The 23,655-nt window shown below is 43.6% G+C and overlaps 1 protein-coding gene across 1 annotated transcript; it reads right to left on the reverse strand.

Annotated features, from left to right (window-relative positions):
* Positions 1 to 4,600: 4,600 nt before the first annotated feature.
* ago1 (argonaute RISC component 1) lies at positions 4,601 to 23,163 on the reverse strand. The gene is made up of 19 exons (XM_080471234.1): positions 22,682 to 23,163; positions 18,427 to 18,613; positions 14,739 to 14,859; positions 13,959 to 14,140; positions 13,326 to 13,462; positions 12,902 to 13,036; positions 12,569 to 12,656; positions 11,494 to 11,641; positions 11,254 to 11,373; positions 11,006 to 11,128; positions 10,777 to 10,910; positions 9,972 to 10,156; positions 9,672 to 9,831; positions 9,150 to 9,240; positions 6,903 to 7,097; positions 6,671 to 6,805; positions 6,486 to 6,587; positions 6,132 to 6,331; positions 4,601 to 5,111 (listed from the first exon to the last, which is right to left on the reverse strand). Exons 1-19 carry the CDS (start codon positions 22,704 to 22,706, stop codon positions 5,003 to 5,005), a joined length of 2,577 nt encoding a protein of 858 aa, XP_080327360.1. The 5' UTR covers positions 22,707 to 23,163; the 3' UTR covers positions 4,601 to 5,002.
* Positions 23,164 to 23,655: the final 492 nt, after the last annotated feature.

A 23,655-nucleotide genomic window follows, 5' to 3' on the forward strand; every position in this document is an offset into this window, starting at 1 on the left:
TGTCCTTTAACCAAGCCCGGGTCAAGGAGAAATCCCCCACCTGCAGAGGTTCCTTCCTGGTAGGAGGCAGTTTTTTTTTCCTTTCCTCTGTTGCTTGTTCATCTGGAATTGTTGGGGGGGGGGGGTTCTCTATATTAATAGTTATTAGGTTGAATGTAAAGTGAATTCTAATGACCACTTTGTAAGAAGAACAATATGAATAAAACTCAATCGCGCTGAATTAAATCCTGTCAGTGCTATTTGAGTGGGAGTGTGCGAAGTTTTCAATCAAAAAATAAATTTTTGCTTGCCTCCCTGTATGGTGTCTTTGAACACATTTAACTTTCAAAATGAAGATAACACACTGCATGGATTTTCTTTTTTTTCCCCTGTGAGATTGCTTTTCTTTTTTGAATGTGTAAATGGGTAGCTTACCGAGAGCTTGGGGTCAGAAACTCACCATTATTCAGCTAAAAGCGACACAATGAGAGGTGATGCATACTTCACCTCACACGATATTGAAATATCATGTGATGAGGTGTCTCATCTGTCATCTTGATCTTAATGCACAAGAGTACCTTTAAAAGAGTGTCTGCTGTGCAACAAAATTAGTTTGATTAAAAAAAAAGAAAAAAGAAAAGAAGAAACTGAAAACATAACTGAACTGGTCAAGTGCAATTAGATTTGTGAAAGCTCCGAGTGCCATTAAAGAGGAGCTGGAGTGCCACAAGTGATCCAAGAGGAACAGTAATAAACAGCCTAGTGCAGATAGAGAGGCCACAAACTGCAGCTTTAAAGCCATGAATATTTGTACAAATGTACAAAAAGAGAACTGTAAGACAAAAGGGAGTGAGGACAAACTGAACTATAGACTTGTAATGTCGGCATATAAATGGATCAAAAGCATTAGTGTAGGACGTCAAAGCCTAGAGCAGTAGAACTAAGAAATCATTCAGAACAACCTTTTCAAACCTTAACAACAAGCTTGTTCAAATCAAATTGAGAATCACATATCAAAGTCAAAATGACTTCACGAAATGTTTGTAAAAAATCTAAGACAAAAAACAAATGAAACTTTATTTGCCAACAGAGGAATGTAAATGCATCAGTGTGATAGTGGAAGACCTGGCAGCCTAATGCTAATACCGACATATTTGAAGAATTGATGAAACATGGCCTCTGCAAACCTGAGCTACAAGCCTTGTGAACGGAAAGTTTGAAGCCTAATGTCACAAGTAAAGACTCCATCTGCTGACCTGAAACTGGGAGCTGCTCTCACTGGTAGATTCAGGATTTGCCTGCCCCTCTACTTTCAGAGCCAGCTCTCTGAAAACAAAGTGTTCTGCTCAGATAGTTGCTGGGTTAGTTCTTTTCAAACATTTATTTTTTTTATTTTTTTTCAGGTTTATTGAAATCCAAGTTGTTAACGTGCAGTGAATAGAAAGGAAGCAACTGTGAGGTGTAAAATAACATTATTATGAGCAGGTTCCTATAAATGAGGTATGAGCCTGGAATCAGTATTTGTGTCCATGACAGGCTTATAGGCTGAATGTTCAGTGTTTATCTAAGAGGCCCACTTGCTACTAGCTTTAAAGATTGGCTAGAAGATTATAAAAAGATAGAAATATTATTTATAAGCCAGTACAACCCCCCCCATAAATGTCTATACTTCTAAGTTAAAACTTTTTTCCAAACAAATTTGCACTTTCAAGTAATCTTTCTGCAGCATTAGAAGATAATTAATCTTAAACTATGATTCAAACAATTGCTGTGTGTGCTCCGATTTAGTTTTGATTACACCCAAAGCATAAATCTGATAGTATGAATGTGGAATTGGTACAAATTGTTAAAATGGCTATGGTGCCATTTATAATAGTGGCAAAATGGCCGTTAATTCGTCAAAATGGATTACCCCTTGTTTGACTTTCTAGGGAGAACTCCTAAAGAAAACCTAGGTATCGGCGAATACAGCTCCATCCAGAATGAAGGGAAAATCAGACTCACAGGGTAAAATCTGGTGGAGCCACAATAGATGTAACTCGACAAGCAGCTTGACAGTGAACAAGAGAAATAGAAAAAGGCTGCAGGTGTAACAGTTGAAGAAATTACTGCCAAAGGGGCAAAATGACAAAACATTATTAAACACTTTTTCCCTGTTGTTTATGTGTTTGGCTTTGCTCGAGCACCGAGACGTGAAACTGTGAATTACTAGAATAAAACAAAAACAAGACAAAGTAGGTCGTTAAATAAAGAGCAAAAAACCCAAGGAGTAATAAAAAACAATTTTTATTTTCTTTAAAAAATAACCCTCCCCAACAGAGTTCCCATACTATCACATACAGAGCCAAAATAATATGCTTCCATGTCCTTTCATCCAAATCTATTGGGAAGTGCTATGGTAAGGACTGTTCTTGATCAGTGGCTTCAATATTGCTTAGTCAGACCGTGAGGCTGTGTGGAGGAGGAGTGGATTCTCCGGTGTCCACATGATACATTTCCAGGGTGACTGCCATTACGTCTCCCCCCTTTGCAAGGTGCTTTGTGGCTTCAGTGAGTGAAGAACTGCATCTGGTTTCAGTGGTTGCTGGGAAATTCCCCCAGGCTGATTCTATTTTTTTTTTTGTTGTTTTTTTCTTTTTTTAATGCAGCGAACGAGGGCGCGCGAGCCCCCTCCCCCCCCCGAACTGTGAAAGGCCCGTCAACCGCCGGGCCAAAATACATAACAGGTTAATATTATATATTTATATATACAAATCACCTTGGACACAATGAAGGATCAGTAAAACGGTGTACAAAGGCATTTTGATTATGCAAGTTCATAAACATGATTTAAGAAATCAAACTCATCTGATCCGTTATCTTTTGATCCCTTTCAGCTCAAAGGGGCTTTTGACTTCTCAGACAAGATTTGAGGCGCTTAAAGGGCAACTGAGGTGGAATTTTGAGACCGTCTCCACAGTGCCCTCTCGAGGAAACACTTTGACAATAGTCACAATATTCATAATCATAATGACAAAGGAAAAAAAAAAAAAAAAAAAAGCTGTCTTTATAACTATTACACAATCGAGGCAAAACGACCGACAGGCAGTGGTGAGCGCCAAGGCTCCTACCTCTAAGAAAACCAAAGTAAGGTGGCTCAGAATATCCAGTCATAAAAAATAATTACATGCATTTTTTTTTCTTTTTCTCCATAAATCCAGAAAGTGACAAGATGTAAAGGCAGGGCATATTAAGTAGTAGTAGTAGTAGTAATAGAGGCCCACCCTGTCCAATGTAGCAATCCCCCATCTGTGCCGCCCATGCACACAGAGCACCAATAGGGATTGGCTAACACAAGCTAGAGGATTGGGGCAGGGGGGTGGCTGCATGTGAGATGAAGAAGAAAGAGAGAGCAAGGAAAGAAGGTGACCGTGGACAGGCTGATGAGTGATAGTTTGGCTTAAGGAGGGGGGAAAGAAATGGGGGGGGCAAGTGCATCTCAACAGGTTGGTCACTACATGCTAAGAAAAAGGAGTGAGATGGCAGAGATGTGTGTGCGTCTGCTTTCCAGGCTGAGTTGTAAATGCCTGCAAAGAGAAAAAGCTTTTGTGTCACGACAGCACAGGTGCAGTGAAGGTGTGGGTCTTGGTATGCAAAGAATTGCATGGGTGGTAGTGTGGAGTGCACTGGCCTGGCGTCATCTTTAATGGTGCAGGTTGGAATGTGCAGAATGAACGGAGCAAGGTCAATTGCTGAACGTGTGTTCAGCTTTGCAGCACTTAAGTGATCACAGACTTTGTACTTGGTCTGTTTTCAAATCTACAGGATAGTGTTGACCTTGCCGATTGCCTTTGTTCTGACAGCTCTGCAAAGTGTGTGTGTGTGTGTGTGTGTGTGTGTGTGTGTGAGAGAGAGAGAAATCTTCAGAGTTAGTCTGTGCCGTGACTCAAGAACGACGAGTGTCACTGTGTCGGAGTGAAATAAAATTAAGAAGAATCTAAAAAGTGCCTCAGAAATCCTAAAAGAGCAATGTATACAGAAATGGATCATCTTCCTGCTTAAGTGCCCCTTTTGTCTATTGGTTGGCATCACTTTTGGCTGGTTAATAATGCTGGTTTAGGTGCATGGGGTGCAAGTATATTTGATACACTCTATGCAAATGGCCCCTCTACTGTTATGCTAAGCTCGCCTCTATAGGCTGACTCTCTAAGGGACTGGCCAACCAGCACAGAGAGTGTGGCGGGACCGCTCTCCGGTATCTATGATATGCTACACCTGCTCTTTGTGTCTCTGCTAATATAAAGAGCAGAGGGCTCGCCTCACATGTACTAACAAACTCCATACGTGCAGGACTGGTGGCACCTACATGCTATCGCTAAGTGCTAATGTACCATACCTCTGATTCCTCGAGGCCGTTTTAAAAAAATAACATTATTCAAAAAACATTAAAAACATGAATGTAGTTCATGACAACATTAAAATGATACATGTAAGTGTGCGTGCCCAGTACCACCGCTCTGGAGGATCCCCGTACTCAGGGGGCTTGGAACACTGGCATCCGGCTCTCGGATGGGTAAAGAGGCAGCATTGTGGTGGCAGTTAAAAAAGTTGTTTTTCTTTGTTTTTTTTCTTCTTCTTTTTTTGTCTTTATCGCCTATTTTTCTCCCATCCGTATTGCATACTTACATATAGGAGTGTGAAGGTAGCGTACAATACAATGACATAATGATACCCACGTTTTCAAAAATCAACGTAAAAAGAGCAAGAGTCCTGCTAAAGTAAAAACAACAAAATGACAACAACAATAATAAAATTCATAACCTTTTGAGTGCATGAGTCTGTCGAGACTGCCTGTGTTTTTAACGGGGGGGTGGAGGGACTTATGACGATTGGAGTTGGGTGACTGAGTGGCAGGTCTGTGGAGTGTGTGTAGTGGGCAGTCGTTGGGAGTAAGGGATGGGGATGAGGTGGCAGCGAGCAATCTGGCCCGCCGAAGTCGAAATGAGGTGGGAGGAATCGATGGCGGTGATGGTTTTGGAGGAGCTCAGGCGAAGTACATGGTCCTCAGGGTGTCATGGTGAATCTGAACAGCTTTGGCCAGCGCCTGGGGATCCCGACCGTTGCTCTGACCGGACACGTGGCTGCCCTCTCCACTGCAAGAGGGACGACAGGCGCAGAAGACATGGAGCAAAGAGCAGACACATGTTTGAGGGAATAAAGTCACCAGCAGCTTGCTTATAACCAAGATAAGAAAAACTCATGGAATTAAAACCATGGGGGGAGTCGACCTCCAGTTTGTTTACATACGCTGATTGAACATGGCGAAACAACAGGTACGACAAAGAATGTGAGGCATGAGTTTCATTATACTAAAGACACAACGACAAAGCCATCGAACCTGAAGCAGTAATTGAACCTACAGTATATTTTGAAACGACATCTTAGTCAATTATATTTAGTATTTCTGCATGAAAATGAACAAACTTGCTGAAGCGAAGGATTTAAATTTCTTTGGGCATTAAATAGATTCTTTTTCTTTCTTCCATCTCCATTTCTTTGTTATTTTGTTATTCAACATTAGACTTGTTTCATGTTGGCGTACTGTAATCCATTTGTTGAACTCCCCCCCCCCCTTGTCCTGTATGGCAGCAAACACCTATTTAAATTAAGACAATAACATTTTTAAAATGTCAATGCTTTTAGAAACTATTTGGATATCAGCACCACACAACAGAAGAAAAAAAGGAACTTTTTATATCTTAGAAGTTGTAATGTCAAGAATTAATTAAAAAAAAACCACTTTGAGAGTCCAATGTAAAATAAAAAAAATTTAAATAATGGAGCAATGTTGAGGATAAACTTGAAAACTCAAAAACAAGGACACAAATGTGAGAATCTACCACAATGAACAGAAATAACAGTTTTATGTTCATCAGAAAATCATTTTCAATCCCAGGATTTAGAAAATTCTGTATTTAATGTCAAAGATCATAAATAAAAATCCTCATTTTCCTTTTTCGCTGCGTTTCTTTGTGGGCGCTCAATACACCAGTGGAGAACAGAATAAAGTCTGAACCACTGCATTTGCAATGCAAATACCCCCAAACTGTTGTCATTTGTGGCAACTCCATGGACAGAAAATCCTACGTTGTGTATTTGATAAGCAGACTCACCTGTCATGTTCTTTGTCCACCAGGTGGTAGCGGGCACGGAAGGCCACAAGACGAGCGTAGTAGGCTGGCGCGGGGATGGAGACTGAGCGGGTGCAACGCACGTAAGTGTGGCACAACTGGTAGGTTAGAATCTGCAGCTCGTCAGCCGTGAAACGATTGTCGTCCCACAGGACGTAGTAATGAGACGGCCGGCTGGTACCCTGGTGAACCGGAGAGCAGGCGGGTTGCAAACGAGATGAAAAATAGATGCAAAAATGGAAGCTGCGTAAGCAAAAGGTCAGCGCGGGGCTAAGAGGTGTTTATGAGTTAAACTGGCTGCAGGACACTGAATCATTTAGTTTGTGTTACCAATACCTGGATGCCTGCGTGGCTGCACAGGTAGAAGTCAAACTCAAAGGGATGAGTGATGCTGGTGTCCACTGTAGTCCCTGCAGGAATATTCCCACTCTTCCCAATCTGTTAAAAACAACCACAAAAACAGTTAACAAATACATTAAGGGCAACGAGAAGAGAAACTGCGACTAGGGAGAGAAACGGACCCTTTCAGATTTGTCTGCACAGAAGAGGCGTGTATGGTGGCGTTTCTGTACCACGATGTAGGTGATACCAGGCTGATAGTCTTTCTCCAGCTTTATACAAGCGTCTCTGATGGCCAGGAGCTCATAGTGGAGAATCTGCACAGGAGGGCAACATGTATCCGCACTCCAAAAAAATAAAAAATAAAAAAAGCAGTAATGTTTGATTGCAATGAGGCTTGAAGACCTCACATACCTGCGGCAACTGGCCCTCGGGAACGCCGTCTCTGTAGAAGATGATCCTGGTGGGCTTGAAGCGGGTCGACTTGTAGAACTGAATGAGAAGTTCACGCACCATGTAGGATAAGTCCTCGATGATTTCCTGCCTGGGTCTCTGGACGCGCACCGTGGCACAGTATCTGCTGGGATGGGCATCCATACTGCCTACCACCTGGAAGGCGGTTAGACGGGTCAACATCACACTGGAAGGTGTTTTCTACAGAGAATGCACCTGAAAACGTGTTTCTTTGCCCTCAATCATAGTCATTTAGGACAAAGCCACAAAGAAGATGGATGGATATGCACAGTATTTCATATGAAGCATGTGTCAAACGTATACATTCGAATACATATAAACATTGCCTCACACACACACCACCTTTTTTGAAAGCATTTGCCGTTGTCATGTACAATGAAACAGGCTGCCAAGAAAAAAAAAAAAAGAAGAAAAAGAAAATACTTGCTAAAGTTTCAGAGTCTCCTCACTTCTCTGAGTCATTTCCCCTGCAGTGAATACTTTTACATGAGCGTCCCCTAAAGGCCACGACTGAGAACGGTGTCAGACTCATCATCCGTTCTTTCTTCTTCTCCCCCCAAATCCTCGCACCAAAAACACGTCATTTTCCCCATTTTCTCTCCGATGATCGAGACAGACTCTCTCTCCTCTGCGACCCTCTTGTCTGTGTGACTCAATCGTTTGTCATGATTGCTAGGCAACAACACAGCCAACCACAGGCGAGCTGAGGTCAAGGGCGGATGAGAGTTGACATAATTTCCTTTTTGAATGTGACTCAGTGACAAGTCGTTTGTTAGCCTTACGTATTGTATTGGTCTCCCTTCTTTCGGCCTCATTTCGTGTGCAAGCGGGTCGAAACAGAACGCTGAATCAACCGTGGATGTTTCTCAGAGTCAAACTTCACGAGCAAAATTAATGCAACAAAAAATTATCATGTTGCTATATTACCAATATGAACACTAAAGGATACAAAAATGACCATCTGATACAAGAAAATAAAAAAAATGAATCACAAACGCTTGATTAACTCAAGAGTATAACAACTCATCAAAACAACAAGTCCTACCCTAATCTTTTTATGCACTACTCCTCCAAATTAGTTCAACTAAAAAGACTTACTCACAGGAAGAATTTGCCATTTTTAAACACAAAAAAATGTAATAATAATCATAACACTGTTGTGTGTTTTCACCTGAGAAGAGAGAGTTTTCCTGCCTGAGAAGCACCATCAATGGCCGCGCTTTTTCTTTCCCTTACATTAGCATGCACAGTGGCCACGGTCACCAAGCAACCACAATGGTGTGCGTTTGTGAAGACATCTTGAGGCCATTTGCAATATGTACATGCCCATGCTGAGTTTTGATTTGCCAGTAAAAGGAGAGCCCGTGAGGGAAAGGTTCCCGTATCCATTGTGTGCATTGTTGTTCTCGGTAATGATCCACCTGATAAACGTGTGTGTCTTTTACATCCCCCTGCCGCAGCTCACTGATCCCAGCTGTGTTTGGTGCTGTGAAGGAACTCCCTGAACTCAAAGCATCATTACTTCGACGTGTTGACGCATCTACACCAGTTATGTCGAATACATTTTACAAAAAGGCCCCGTGGATAAACAAGCACTGCTGTGGAGTGTTGAACCGGAGGTCGAACTCAGTTCTACAAAAGAATGAGTGTTCCACGCGTCTGATAAGCTCCTCTTCCTGATTTGATCAGTCATCTTCTTGTATTCTGTGAATGTTTGGTTTGGTAATGACAATTAATATAGTAATCCTTACACACAGCAATCTGTTCTTTACAAACTCACAACGTATCCATACAATGAGGCTGGTTGAAGGTCAGCATGACCAAGGAGAAAAATAAAGCAATCACCTTTAAAATAAGAGTAAAGCTCTTGGCTTGAATGCATCGTGAATGCTAATTTTCATTTGATTGATCCAGTTTCATTTCCCTCTGGAGGACAACCAGGTCTGATCATCACCAACATGGAACAAAAACCTATTCTTTAAAGAGCATTTCCTCCCAGAAACTCAAAACGGAGTCCTCTGCGGCTTCCCATTTGGGAGTTTGAACTGCCCACCCAGATCAGGCCGAGCAAGCCTCGCTCTGTGTAGCGAACCGCAGTCTCGTTTTCCCTCCTTTTCCTGAGATTGTGTCCAAGGTCAGTGAGTATTGTTTAATAATGAGCGGAATTGTTTCTTTTCAGACACTTACAGCAGTAATGGAGGGCTTCTTGCCATCTCCAGCAGGTGGGTGTGTGACATCTGCTCCCAGGAAGATAACTGGCTGCTGAAACACGGCTGACCTGAGAGAGCAAACGGAGGAGGAGATGCAAATTACTCACTATCATTAATGCAGTGCGTGGCTCCTTTTGAAGAGTTATATTTCCATCACTAAGTGAAATGCTGCTGGGCCAATATATCATCCAGCAAAGACTTCAAACACTTCAAACTGTCAAGGAGATGAAATATAAAATGATCAACTAGTAAAATGTATATCACATTTATTATGCTGAAGCCATCAGCACATTTTATTCTGTATATAATTCTATTGATTGAAAGTGGCATTTATTAGCGTTCCACCTGAAGTCTTATGTAAACAAGAAAAAGAGCTGTGTCAGTAGATATGAATGAATGAATGAATGAATGAATGATTAAACAAGTGTTCAACAGCAATACATTCAGGTCGGCGAAGAGGAAACGTTGTGCGGCTTATTCAAAGCGGACAGAAGCTCACCGTTGGTGAGGCACCAGGATGTTGTTGATGCCTCCCAGCTTCACATTGATCTTGAGGCAGAGGTTGGAGAGGGTCTGAGGGGACGTCTTCACCACGTTCTTCACCTGGACACACTGCGTGGCCATGCCGAGCAGAGTGTCTCCAACACGCTTTACCTCGGCTGAAGGGGCCACATGGTAAGAAATAAATACAGGTATGTCGTCACATGGTTTTGTACAACATGTGTTTTTCACGGCTGAATAAACAGCAATTTCCTTACTGGAACAAATCAAATATACCAAAGTTAATGTCTAGAATTACCATAGACTGGGGTTTTTCCCGGCAGGATGACGATGATGAGCTGCAGTCCAGAATATGTGTTCTTCAAGTGTCTGAACATGGGCTCCACGCTGTCCGCTCCCTGGGCGTATTTACAGAAGCAAGGCTGGCCTTGAATGGGCATCCCGGCATCTTTAGAGATTTTACGGAGCTGGTCTGTGAAGTTCCTGAGATTAAAAAAAAAGAGTAATTGAAGCTTCGGGGAAAAAAAAAACCCAAAACAAACAAACTGCAGTGTATCATGTTTTCCTGTGCAATCTTGACTTTGATCGAAAATGATTGTTAATTAGAATGGAATAGAGTTAGTACTCAGAGCTTTGAAATCAACATTATTACAATATTAAAGAGGGGAATGATTAATCCTGTGAAAAAGGGGAATTTTAAGTGGCCCATTTGTGTTATGAGTGAAAACGATAGAGGGCGCCACCTCATGGGACCTTTTTATGACTCACATAAAGACAAAGATCCTGCTTTACTCTCCACAATAAGATAATACAGTAGTTATACTATCCTTCCTATTCTTATAATTGTGGCCTGAGTTCTTCACCTATTTCCTTTCTATACATCAAGGTTTTGTTTTCTATCTTGTATTCTTTTGTTATTTTGCCACGTCTGACTAATGCTCGGACCCTGAAAGGGTTAGTTTGTCTGTACAGTGTGCTCTTTGACTAATTTGCTGTAGGTATTTTTTTTAATTATAATTGTTACTGTCATTATTTTAATGATTGAAAAATAAATAAAATAAAGTGAAAATGATATAACAACTCCAAAACGAAGCGGCACTTACTTGAGCACCTCTTCTCTGCACTGTTTCTGGGGCGCGAAGCAGGCAATAGCCCACACCTTGATCTCGATGCCGTTATAAAACTGCTTCCCCCTCATATCCCACACTCCCTGGTTGGGTGTAGCTATAGCTCGGTTCTGTGGAAAAGGGAAAACCACAAATCAGGTCACATCTCCGGCAAACCTCCTGTACGCTGCAGTATGCCAAGATGAGGAATATTTTTTCTTTTTACCCGTCCTCCGTACTGCAAAATAGGCGCTGGCAACACTCTGCCTGTCACCTCGGCCATGTCATCCTTCACCTTGATCCCAAACTCCTGGATGTACGGGTCCAGGTTGAAGTTGGCATTCTTCATCTGTCGGGCGTGAAAGACATGGATCATACCTCACGGCCTCTCTAACTTCCACCATAAATAACAGTCGCATATATTATTATGTCGCGGCTGTGGCCTCCAAAACAACAGCCGTCGCTACAACTCACCAGCCGGCTGATCTCCTCTTGTCGGTCGGGTGCAGAGCGAGCAGTGGCTTTGATCATGGTGGAGGTCTGATTATCCGTCAGTTTCTTGATGCATCGTTGACCGGCTACAATGTTACACACCTGCAATGAGCCAAATGAGTTTCCCTCGGATGGTCGCATCGATTATCTGGATCTAAATAAAAGCGTTTCAACTGGAATGTGAACACTGTTTAAGCTTTTAAAAGGAAAACCTTTCCATACCTCGAGGGGCAGATAGGTGTGCTTCTGCTCCTGTCCCACCTGTAGACAGGGCAGGTGGGGGTATTTTAGCTGCAAGTTGTACTTCTGCTTGAAGTACTGGGCCACTGTACATTCTACTGTCTGCCCACTTTCAAGCTGTAGGGGAAACCTGGAGAAAAACAAAACAACAACAAAAATAACAAAGAAAAGGTTATGTGTTAGGATTAATTCTATAATGTATCACTGTCCATGCAGGTTATAATGAGGTTATGATCCTCAGATACAGCAGGTCTCAGAAAATACAGATTGTTTTAATTATTTTTCTTCATCGTATATCCTATCAATGATACAGACACCTCTTCAGACTGGTTGAGAACGTACCACTGCCAAATATTCTTTTCAGATTATATCAATTTATGCTGGATTAAACACCTTCAAACACTTGTTCAAGCAACTATTAAATCATCTCTTTGTTATTCTGTATAATGAAGGTTTCTTTATCCCCCCTCAAAAAAATGATTGTAACCTTTAATAGGAACTGAAGAAAGGTTTACTTACAATTTTATAAAACAAATATAGAATTGAATGTGCTTTAATTTGGAACGTTTTTGGTAGTTGGTTGGTCCTAGTGGCGTCTTCAACTTTCAATTGGATCTGCACCAAATAAAAAGGTGCTGATAATCAATGGCATAAATGTAAAAAACATGACTTTAATAGTTTAAAATCAAATTTTAATTTGGGCAATTCAGGCAGGTGAAATTGAAAGATAAAGGAGCAATGACGTCAAAAAGGTGAATGAGGTTGAAAGATATACTTTAACAACATATAATCTTTTGTGAAGATTTGCATTTTTCCCTATTTAATTGAATTCGAAGTGAATGCAATGTTATTTTCCGAACGTATGATTGGTAATTTACAGTTCTTTGCTTAGTTCCCAAGAAGCTCATTAAGGGAGGCGGACTTTTCCAACTTGTGCAGATCTCTGACATCACGTAGCCAGTTTGAGATATTTAGGTCATGGAGACCATCCAGGGGATTGTAAATTGTACATCTGCTTTATGGAGAACAGTGCGAAAGGCTTTCCGGCTGTGTTTACGTTTGGTGGCTGGCTGGACGTCTGGTGACATTGCATACTCGATACTTTCTCTTCATTTGGCCGCAGTGGGTCACCTCCACCTTCAGACCTGCAGACAGGTGGAATACACAAGCATTTATGCAAAGAGAGAGAGAGAGAGAGAGGTTCATCCAAATAATCAAAACAAAGCAATAAAAAATAAACAAACAAATAAATAAATAAATAAATAAGCCATGTGGAACCATTTTTCCTCTGATAGGAAAAGTAGTAGAAAAATGAGGCTATACGCTTTCAGACAGGAACATTGAGGTGTCATGATGGCGTTTAAACGCAACGTTTGCGTAATAAGCCCACCTTTAATCTCCTTGGTGAAGCGGACCCTTTGTGAGTCGGTGAGAGTCTTCGGCTGCTCATCAATGTTGCGAATGTCCAAAACCTCACACATGAACTCAATTACAGGCTGGGCTTTGTAGAAGGCTGTGGCTGACACTAGAGGGAGACAGAGAGCAGCAAGGGAGTCATCAGTATAGGAGAGCAGCACAGGTACATGAATGTTTCTCAGGGACTCGGCACTTACTCTAGTATAATCTTATAGTACAATCTTGAGCAAAATTGGTGTTGAGCTAACGGAAAGAAAAGCAGGGGCCTAGATTTATGGGAAAGGTTATTAACAGTTTTCAACACGAGTCCCAGTGGTTCTGTCTAGTCACACAATCCCGGTAAAGCCCGGCTGACATCACTGGATGACTGCACACATTCTGGTGATCCCGTGACTCACCATCAATGTTAAGCATCATCTTCCACATGGCGGGGCGCACAGACTGATGGAAGCCAAACCAGACTTCCCTCCCCCCACCCAGAGGGTGGTAGTATCCTTCAGGTGGGGAGAAAAACGAACGGCCCACAGGAGTGTACCTAATTGGAGAGGGGGAGGAGATGTGGAAATGATGAATAGGCAGAATTCTGAACATGGCCTCAGCGTGAGTTCATTTTCAGTAAAGTTGGTGTTTCATGGCGAGTCATTTCTAACCAGAAAGGAACACGTAAGCGATAAAACACCAAACATGGAAGTATAATTAACTGAGCAAGTAGTGGGGTTTTTTCTATGTGGTGATATCTGTGACTTCTTGTTCAACGATTTGCAGGTCAACTCTTCCAGCCAGTTGTCATTATTCTGCAGCTCAGCATTGTTCAGACGACACTTTCACACAGGTTTCAGCTAACAAGCGTCTTTTGTTCAGCGACGGCTGCCTGGAGCTATGGGAACTCACTAACGTTAAGTTCTGCACCAAGTTCAGCTGACAAGCAAACGGCATCATGCCGGCGAAGTTCCAAACAGGTATGGTGGCGCTGTAGTGTGGGCGTTTGCATCTGTACTAGTGACACTAATGAACTGGGTGCAACAGTGTACCTCATAGAGGCCAAGTGACGCATGGCCACATCCAGGGCTTGAACTGAGTCGAGGGGGACCTGCAGCCGCCCGCTGACCAGAGTCTCCTGCAGCAAGCGCCACGACACCTTGGCCAGCCAACGGATGGACACCTTGAAGATTCGATCCTTACCCTCACCGGGGATGGTTACCTCAAAATCCACCTGGAGTGACCAAGGAAGAGAGCACACATTTTATAAAAAAAAAAGAGCGAAACAATACCAAACTTTTGATGTCATATGAGATACTTCCTTACCAAAGTAATAACGAACCATCCTGTTCTGACTGTGACGTTGCCAGACTTGTGTATGCAAAGCTATACTTTACCATCTCCAGTAGTTATAATTGTCGAGCCGATTTATGTAGCTGTGATGGCTCTATGATACACTGAACAGAAGTGCTATTGATTTTTACTCTCAATGCAAAAATAGTGTAATGTATCAAAATATATCAAACTTAAAAAAGCAATGCCTTTCAGACTGAAATACCCATGTGTGTCCAGACAGGAACTGACTAATCAAACATGGACAGTAATGTTTGTCCTTATTCTTAAAACACAACTATGAACCTCATATGCGCTCTGGTGTACATAAAAGGTACTGCATGCTTATTGCTCGACTCAAATAGCTCCTTGTCTCCCCGACAAATGTTGCAACTCCCGTCAAGACGGGGTTTTAGACTTTACTGACCCCTGCGGACAAATTAGTCCCGGACAACGACATGGTGTAAAAGTGAAATGTGAAACCACTTCAAGACAGTTACCTTCTCACTCCCAATGGGAAGTGCTAACACTGTGTAGATGTTTTTCTTGCCATCGTACACTGGCTTCCTGTCGCCAAAGAGCTGGGGCTTGAAGTGCTGCACCATGTACTCCACCACCTCTCTGCCAGAAACGACACGCACAAAAAACCAACGTGGGATTAATGTCACACACTGAAAGAGATCCCTCGCTGCCAATTAAACCCATTGTCTCATCAGGATGCTCCATTGTGGCGGAGAGGGAGCGCTCTAAAGATGATTGAATATTGATCAAGCAGGATACAGCTGCTGGGGGCAATATCTCATGGTCATGGGGGCGAGGGGAGAGGACAAAAAGAGTGAGGGTGCAGGTGGTGGTGGGGTGCACCGCTCAATGCACGGTGCCTTGGCCTTCATTTAAGTGTGGGGGGATGTGAAGTCGTCGTGAAAAGAGGAGGTCAAAGTTCTTGACCTTTGCATGCCTTTTTGGACCCTTTGTCTGAAACCTCAAACCCCCCCCCCCCCCCAAAAAAAAGGGGGCCTCAAGCTCACAGATCCCCCACGAACTCGGTTTTCAAGGATTTTTCAGAACGTCAAGTTTTCCGATGCTCAAACAGGAAATTGATGGCTCTCTGAATTTGTTTCTGTTTTCACAACCTTGAGAATTGAGGAGCGAACGCCGCTCAAGGACTTCCCTCGAGAGTCTTCTCAGCTGAAATCCATGAGGCTCCACAACAAAAGATCACTTGTTCCGTCAAAGACCGTGTTACACGAGGACACCGGTTCCGTGTCGGGATGATTTCAGGACACAAGAGATAAACAGTGTCAAGTTACTCCTTTTAAGTTTTTGGGAGACGAGTAATTAATTTGACTTCAGGAGACGCAGAAAACACATGAATTATTTAATCCACTGAAATGGCACGAGGTCCAACGAGGAACGTGAACAGTAATGAGCGCATTCATGTCAACGTAAAAACAAGTGGCTTAAAAATAACCACTCTGGCGAATGTGTCTTTTGCTAATCGTGTGTCGATGGACTGAATCACTATCGGTGATTATCTAACAACCGGGGAACTTTAGTGAGCCACTCTGGGATATTGAACTTTATGCACTTGGCTTGTGCAAAATAATATGATGGAGTTCGCCTCCATACGGTGTTGTATCCCTGCTTCCAGCAGACCTCCTCGCATCAGAAGACCGAGGAACTGAATAGCCAAGCATATTTGGTTGACAGCCACCGCACAGTCACAAGCGTGACACCATTTCAGCTTGTTAACAAAAGAGAACCGCTATTCTCGTTGTCACAAAAGGATGAGTTCTTCTCGATCATCAAACAAGACAAAAATGAATGTATTATGTGGCAAGTTGCCAATTACCCTTCATAGCAGGCTTTTTTTTTTTTGTAAGAGCCGACTCTCCGGGGAGCGATGACAAAAAAAAAAAAATGTCAAAATCCTAAGGGCAGACAAGACTGCGCACTATTCCCCACTGAACTTCCAAAGTCTTTTTAATGTGCTGTTTAGTGCATGGATTAAAGTGATGGATGTGAAGTTATGTCTGAAAAATGGCTCCGAGCCAGCGATAACTGTAGTGGAGCTGATACTCAAGTGTTCAGATACACTACCAGTCAAAGATTTCGACACACCTTCTCATTCAATGTTTGTTTTTTTTCCTTTTTCTTTCTTGCCTATTTATTAGTTTGTAGATTCTAACTGAGCACATTGCAACTATGAATGAACACATATGGAATTGTGCAGTAAATGGAAAAAGTGGGAAACAACCGAAAACCTGTTTTATATTTCAGGGATCATCACCTGAAATGGTATTCACTTCACAGCTGAGCCTCGTCGGGGTTCAGTTGTGGAGTTTCTCGCCTTCTTAATGGGACCATCAGTTGTGTTGTGCAAGTTGGTACAAAGCTGACAACTGTTAGGATTCATACTGTGGCGAGAATCAGCGAAGTAAAGAGAAACAACAATCCCTCATTACTTTAATAACCGAAGGTCAGTCAGTCTGGAAAATTGCAAAAACTTTGACTGTATCCCCAAGTGCAGTGGCAAAAACCCTCAAGCGCTACGTCGAAACTGGCTCACGTGAAGACCGCCCCAGGAAAGGAAGACCAGGAGTCGCCTCTGCTCCTGAGGATCAGTTCATCTGAGTCACTGGCCTCAGAAATGGCAAGTTAACGGCAGCTCAGATTGGAGCCCAGATCGACACCACACAGAGTTCAAGTAGCAGACACATCTCTACATCAGCTGATCGGAGGCCTTTATGCTCAAATAGCTGGTAGGAAACCACTACTAAAGAAAAGCAACAAATAGAAGAGGTTAGTTTAGGCCAGGAAACACAAGGGATGGACATTAGGCAGGTAGAAATCTGTTGTTTGGTCAGATGAGTCCAAATTTGAGATCTTTGGTTCCACCCGCCATGTCTTCCTGTGATGCAGAAAAATGTGTGTTTTTATACACACGGTTCCCACCGTGACGCATGGAGGAAGAGTTGTGATGGTGTGGGGGAGCTTTACTGGTGAAACTGTTTTAGGATTGATTCAGAACGGAAGTCGCACTGAACCAGGATGGCGGCCACAGCATTATGCAGTGACCTGCCATCCCAGACGGTTTGTGTTTAGTTGGACCCTTTATTTATTTGTCAACAGGACAATGGGCCCCATTGACAAATATAGCTCATTCGGAGAAGACCAAGAGTGTGCAAAGTCATGATTATAAAGAAAAAACATTGAACGAGAAGATGCGTCCAAACCTTTGACTGGTAGTGTATGTAAACCGGTAAGATTTAGCCGCCGCTACAACACAGTACAGTGCTGATATGTCAGTGCTCATTTAATTCCCCGTCGCTTTAAACACACTTTTTAAATGAGTGATTTTGTCTACGTTTTGAAACAAGCACCATTCAGCCACGTAATTCAAGTGCTTATTCAAGCATCCTTCTGCAGCATTAACACCAACCAAGGGGAAAAGGGTCAGTTCACCAAGATTCACTTTTGACTCCACCATCTGTCCAGTCTGATCACTTGAGTGCAGGCAAAAAGAAAAAAAAAAAAGATTACCTACTGCTTAAAACTGGACAGGAACGTATGCAGACAAGATGCTGCATCTTTTCTAGATTCTGCTCAGATGCAAGCACCGTTTCTTTTTGAGTCATAGCTGAGTATGATTTTCATTGCAGCGTAGCTTCCCGTATTGAGCAGATCATGTAACATGATTTAATCTTGTGAAAAAATGTCTGTGGTAAGCCACAAGGTACCATTAATCAGACTGTGATTTAAGGAAGTTATTCATTTAGTGTCGCCGCATATTGCTCCATATGTCGGTATTCCTCTTGCTATGAAAATGATTACGAGCAGGCAACAGTAAACTTGAACGTTAAAGATCTTTGGTTCTGCAGCAACATTTGTTTAAATTCTCTGCCTCGCAGGAACACGCTAAATAGTTGTTATATGCATTTGCAGCCTACTAAAGGACTGACAACCCAGTAATTACTGGTGGCTGTGGGGCTTCAATTATCCAATTATCAAGCTGTACCACACAGCAGACACGTTAAACCCTACAAAAAGCGCGTCTCGCTGCCACTCAACGGTTAATAACTGCTTATGACACAAAACAAGTGACAAGTTCTGATCATTCAAAATTTATTCCAACATGGGGGAAGAGAAGTGAAACAGACTGCAGGGGCTGCAGGTGCGACATGTTACCTGTTGACTCGTCGCGGGCACTTGTCGGGTTTGATGTCCACCTCATAGTGATAGACGTCCATCTTTGGGATCTCCACTTCAAAGTAGTTGGCCAGCAGCTTGATGGGCTTGCCCACGGTGCCCATACCCGGCCGGCGGGGGGCATGGAACACCTGCTGCAGGGGTGGGGGGAAGACCCCAATGGGCACTGCACAGAGGAGAGAGAGAGAGAGAGAGAGAGAGAGAGAGAGAGAGAGAGGAGAGGAAGCCATGGACAAAGACAGGTAGCGGAGGAAAGGAGGGTCAGAGCCAAGAGGGTGGAAATGAGGTCGGGGAATGTACACGGAGCAGTGGTGGGAACAGAAAACGGCCAGTTGAAAGGGCAAAGCGGGCACATGAGGGATGGAAACAGTTGTGAGAAGCAGTGGTAAAGGAAGTGGTTGTGACAAACGGCAGAGGAGAGGGCAAAGAGGGTGAACATTGTGGGCATGATCCAGGAAGGAAGGGTGGGCAGGCGACATGATAGGTGGCCACAGGAGTCAGTCAAAAAGTGACAGGAAGGCAGGCAAAAAGAAGATCGGAAGGACGAGGAAAAGGTGAAGCAACATACGGTGCGTGTGGGGGCCACGCAACAGAAACAGGGTGGTGGAATGTAATAAAGGTTGGATCAAGACAAGGTATGAGGAACAGAGGAGAACAAACCAATTACATCAAATGACAACAGGACGACAGGAGATGGGGGGGAAAAAAAGAGGACAATGAGAGGAAAAGGAATTGGTTAATAAAATCTTCAGCAAAGAAAAATATCCGGTTAAACTGTCACATAAATGTCAATTCAATAGTTTGGATAATAATCCTGCCAGGCGACACATTGAATGTCTTGGGGCTCGTTTTCTGTGTAGAGTTTGCATGTTCTGCTTGTGTATGCATGTTTCCTAACTCTGGAGTCTCGATCTCTCTATGTTTGACCTGAGTGACCTGTCCTGGACGGACCCTGCTATAACCCACAGTCAGAATCAATTCCGGCACCTCGGACCCAGAATTGAATAGAAATGAATTGAATTGAATGGCAAAAGAAGATGGATGAATTTCAAACCTCCGACACATATTAAAACAATGCTGTCAGAATAACTGATCACACAAGCTACCTAGAATTAGGTATTTCCAGCTTGTTGCAGCTTTATTTATTTGTTGTTTGTTTGTGTCCCAAAATTATGCAAATTCAGAGGCATCAGAGGGCTCTGTAAACATGTAACGCATCCCACTGATTTCAGTCAATATACCAATTAGGCTCTGAATCAGAACAAAAAAATTATAATAGGGCTCAAGTGATTAACTGCTTCGTGAAAAACTAATTTTATTACTATTTTGAGACTTAATTCGTTCACTCAGCGGCTTGCCAGTTTGGCACTTTGAAAATAAGCCTTATTTCTGCACCCAACAAACTCCTCATATGGGTTAGGTTTTAGCATTTCCTAGTATGATCCATATCAGCACTACACAGTATGGAACTAACTCCACTGACTAGCAACAACTGCTTTTCATACCAGCGTCACATTTTCAAAACAGGACTGATTGAGTCAGAAGGTCTTATATCAACTGGGTCCTAGACTGGGTGTGAGGTGCGAGATGCAAGACGCGGTGACTCCTGCCTGAGAGGGCCCCTCTGCCTTAACCTCTGAGTCCCCAGAGACCAGCCCTCCTCCACCACAACAAAGACCCCAGCTGCCCTGCTCCTCCATCACAGACGCACACACACACACACACACACACATATATACGGGTGTACGGCTGAGGGATCGCCCTTGCTACGACGAACACACTCATATACACACAAACACAGGGGGCCCCCCTCTACATTCCCAGCCTCACCATGGAGACACCACGGCAACACAGCATTGTCATGGATATCAGGGGACCTGTGTGTGTGTGTGTGTGTGTGTGTGTGTGTGTGTGTGTGTGTGTGTGTGTGTGTGTGTGTGTGTGTGTGTGTGTGTGTGTGTGTGTGTGTGTGTGTGTGTGTGTGTGTGTGTGTGTGTGTGTGTGTGTGTGAGGGTAGGGCTGTCTGTGAAGATGGGAGAAGGGCGGGTGCTACTACGGTCATGCTGGGGAGACCTTGGCCTTTTTGCTCCTGCGATGAACACGTTCCCACATCGGACACAAGGCGCCCATGTATTCTAAGATCGAAAAATCTAACTTCTTTCCAATGGAAATGTTCAAGTTAAACATATCACTCAAACATATTTTCACGGGGTCTTTGTGAAATGTCAAACTGACGGGAGGAGCGACAGCTACAAAACCTAGAAAGATACTCCACTATGTGCACGTATGTGTATATGTGAAAAAAAAAAAAAAAAAAGTCACACTTTTCTCAAACCCCGTCTGACAAACAGCATAAACAGACACTAGGCATGTGGTGAGCACATGCACTCCCTGTGCAACACAACATGCGTGTGCGAGAGTGTGAGCATCCCAGTGCGTGTTGTGATTGTTGCACAATCATACACACAATGACACACACACTTCGCCCCTCGTGCCAGTGAAGGCAGATGGTGAGAAGCGGAGCCAACGCTCTCACATATCCAAACACAATAGCCGTCTTTCCCGGGCAGTGGGACTTAAATCAGAGCTTCAGGGCAGCATCACAACATCAAGGCGCTCAGTGGTTAGTGTCGTTACAATGACGTAACCAGCAGTAACAAAAAGTCACACGAGAGTGAGCATTTTAAAGTTTGGATGTTTTGTGAACTTTGTTTTGGTTAATTGCCGACTAGAGGACAACTTCAAGCCATTTACAAAATCTGTTGGTCAGCCTTGGGGTGTGCTGAGTTTTAGTACATTTTAAAAAGGTCTGATATTGAATTACTTGTTATATATCCGAGACCAGTATGAAAACTTTTTAACAATTTAACTTTTAAGTCTGTGAAGGAAGCAGGCTTTTAATTTCACATCTTTACAAAAACATGACTATATAAAAAGAAAATGTAGCGCTGGGTAATAGACAGAAGATCTCATCACTTATCTCAACAACAAGCCAAGTACACAGATGAAACAGAGGGGCTCAATTATGTGTTTAATTGTTTTTGCCAAATTAGTTGTGTCTGAATATTTGGCTGTTGACCATGAGATAAACATGGCAATCAGATTAATCGGAGAAAATTGTGCACTGAATCATCACACTTCAAACACAAAAGCAGACTTTGAATTGAGGGGCCCCTAGGGGCCCTTCCCCCCATCCCCAAAAAATAAAAACAAGCCTATTCAACTGAATTCAAGGTTCAGGATTAAGAACAACAATGTGATTTCAATCTTGGCTCGAATTCGCCAATGAGGCCAGTTTTAAGAAATTCAAAGACGATCTGGAGCTCAGAAGTTATCAGAAAGTTCTCAATTACATAGATGTAAATCTGCAAAAAGTTTTTTAATTTCTTTAGAAGATTCAGGGTTGCATTTTTGTTTTAAACAAGGATTCGAATTTTGCACAAAAAAAGATGCGCTTTAGCCTCAGATATGCAGGCTCACACTACCTGCTCTAAGTGGTTGCTTCCAAACATCACAGTCAACCAAGGAAACAGGAAAAAAAAAAAAAAAAAAGAAGAAAAGAAAAGAAAAGAACAAGCCTGGCTCTGGCACTGATAAGCACTGGCTGCGAATCTGAAAGCATACAGGGCGAAAGTGCTTCTGTGTCCAAGTCTAAAAACAGGATCAGTCAAAGTCCACATGTGCAGATATGACAATTGAGAATCCTTTTTTTTTTTTCCTTCCCTGCAGATGATAGGCCTGAGACTGTTCTGGGTGTGTGCATAGGAGGTAATGGTGTTAAGCAGTATGTGGACAAGCTTGCAGAAGCTGTCAGTGGATGGGGAGGTTGTGGAGGCTGAGAGGGCTCTCTGAGGGGAAAGCGAGGTGCAGCCAGCTGCTGCTGCTGCTGCTGCTGCTGCTGCGAGAAGGCGGGCTTCATCTCGTCCCTCCTCACCGAGATTCCCACGACCTCGCTGGCCCCACGCAATGGCTGGGGATATTGTCAGCTTCCCAACAGGCTCGTCCTCGGCCATGAATCTGGATAAATAATGTGCTTTTCTACGATTGTCATGCAGGCAGACTGCAGGAGAGCCCTCTCCATCCCCTTGCTCGTACGTCCCCCGCCCCCCCTCCCCCACCCCCCTGACGCTAAGGCCAGGCTCCGGTGTCCCGTTATTTCAGTCGCAGTCTGCGTCTGCAGCGATAACCCCGCCGTGCTCGCATTTTCAGACAACGGAGGTAAAAATCAACTTACCAGCGCCAGACGGTCCCGGCTCCATCCCATTCACTTAGCCGCGCGGGTACAAGCTAGCTAGTCCTGGGTGCTGTGGCCAAACCGCCGGCCCCTTCAGGCTGGAAGCGTCTCAGACTTCCAGCCCCCTCCTCTCGGCGTGGAGTCCTCTCCCTTCTCGGTGTACCCCCGCCCCCTGCCCCTACCAGAACCCCCCCAGACCTGCAGAGGAGTTGAGGCTAACGGCAATAGCTGCCAGCCGCTCGTCTGCCCGTTGACCCTGGAGCTGGTAACGGCAGAGCTGCAGGGCGATGACCGTCGGATCTCCACCGGCTCCTGCTTTGGCGGCGCGGCGGCTCCCCTCCTGGCGCTGTGACTGTGGCCGATGGTCCGCGGCGCGGGGCTTTCTGCTCGGTCTGTTGTGCTCCTGCTCTCCGTTCAAGCAGGATTCGCCAGCGGAACAAAAAAGGCCAGCCCCTCACCCCCCAAAAATCTCAAACTTCTTCTTTGCCATCAAAAAGTGCACAGGAAACTGTTGATGAACTTGCTGTCACACCCCAGAGGTCAACGGTGGAATTACACTGCAGATATGCAAATCGTGCGCTCAGACATGTGTCAGCACATTGAATGTGCGCCCACCTCTATTAAAATTGTTCTAAAACGTTAAATATTGGATGTATTGTGTGGATCCGTCCATATATTTTTTTCTTGTTAGGTGTTATGGGATGCTGGACTTCAAATACAGAAAGTAACACACACATACACTAAATACACTTACACACTCAGGGGTAAATTAGGGTAAACAATTACCTTGATATGCATCTTTTTTGGACCGGAGTAACTAGTGAATACCCATGTAACCATAGCGAGAACATGCAAACTCCACCCATGATATTCTTGCTCTGAGATGAGAGTCCTATACACCATCTAGCTCTTTTTAATCATATTTATTAGCCTTGACTTGCAGAGCTTCAGCTAAAAAGTGCTTCTCCGCCTTA

This window comes from Lipophrys pholis, assembly GCF_963383615.2.
Source record: "Lipophrys pholis genome assembly, chromosome: 9".
NCBI lineage: Eukaryota > Metazoa > Chordata > Actinopteri > Blenniiformes > Blenniidae > Lipophrys > Lipophrys pholis.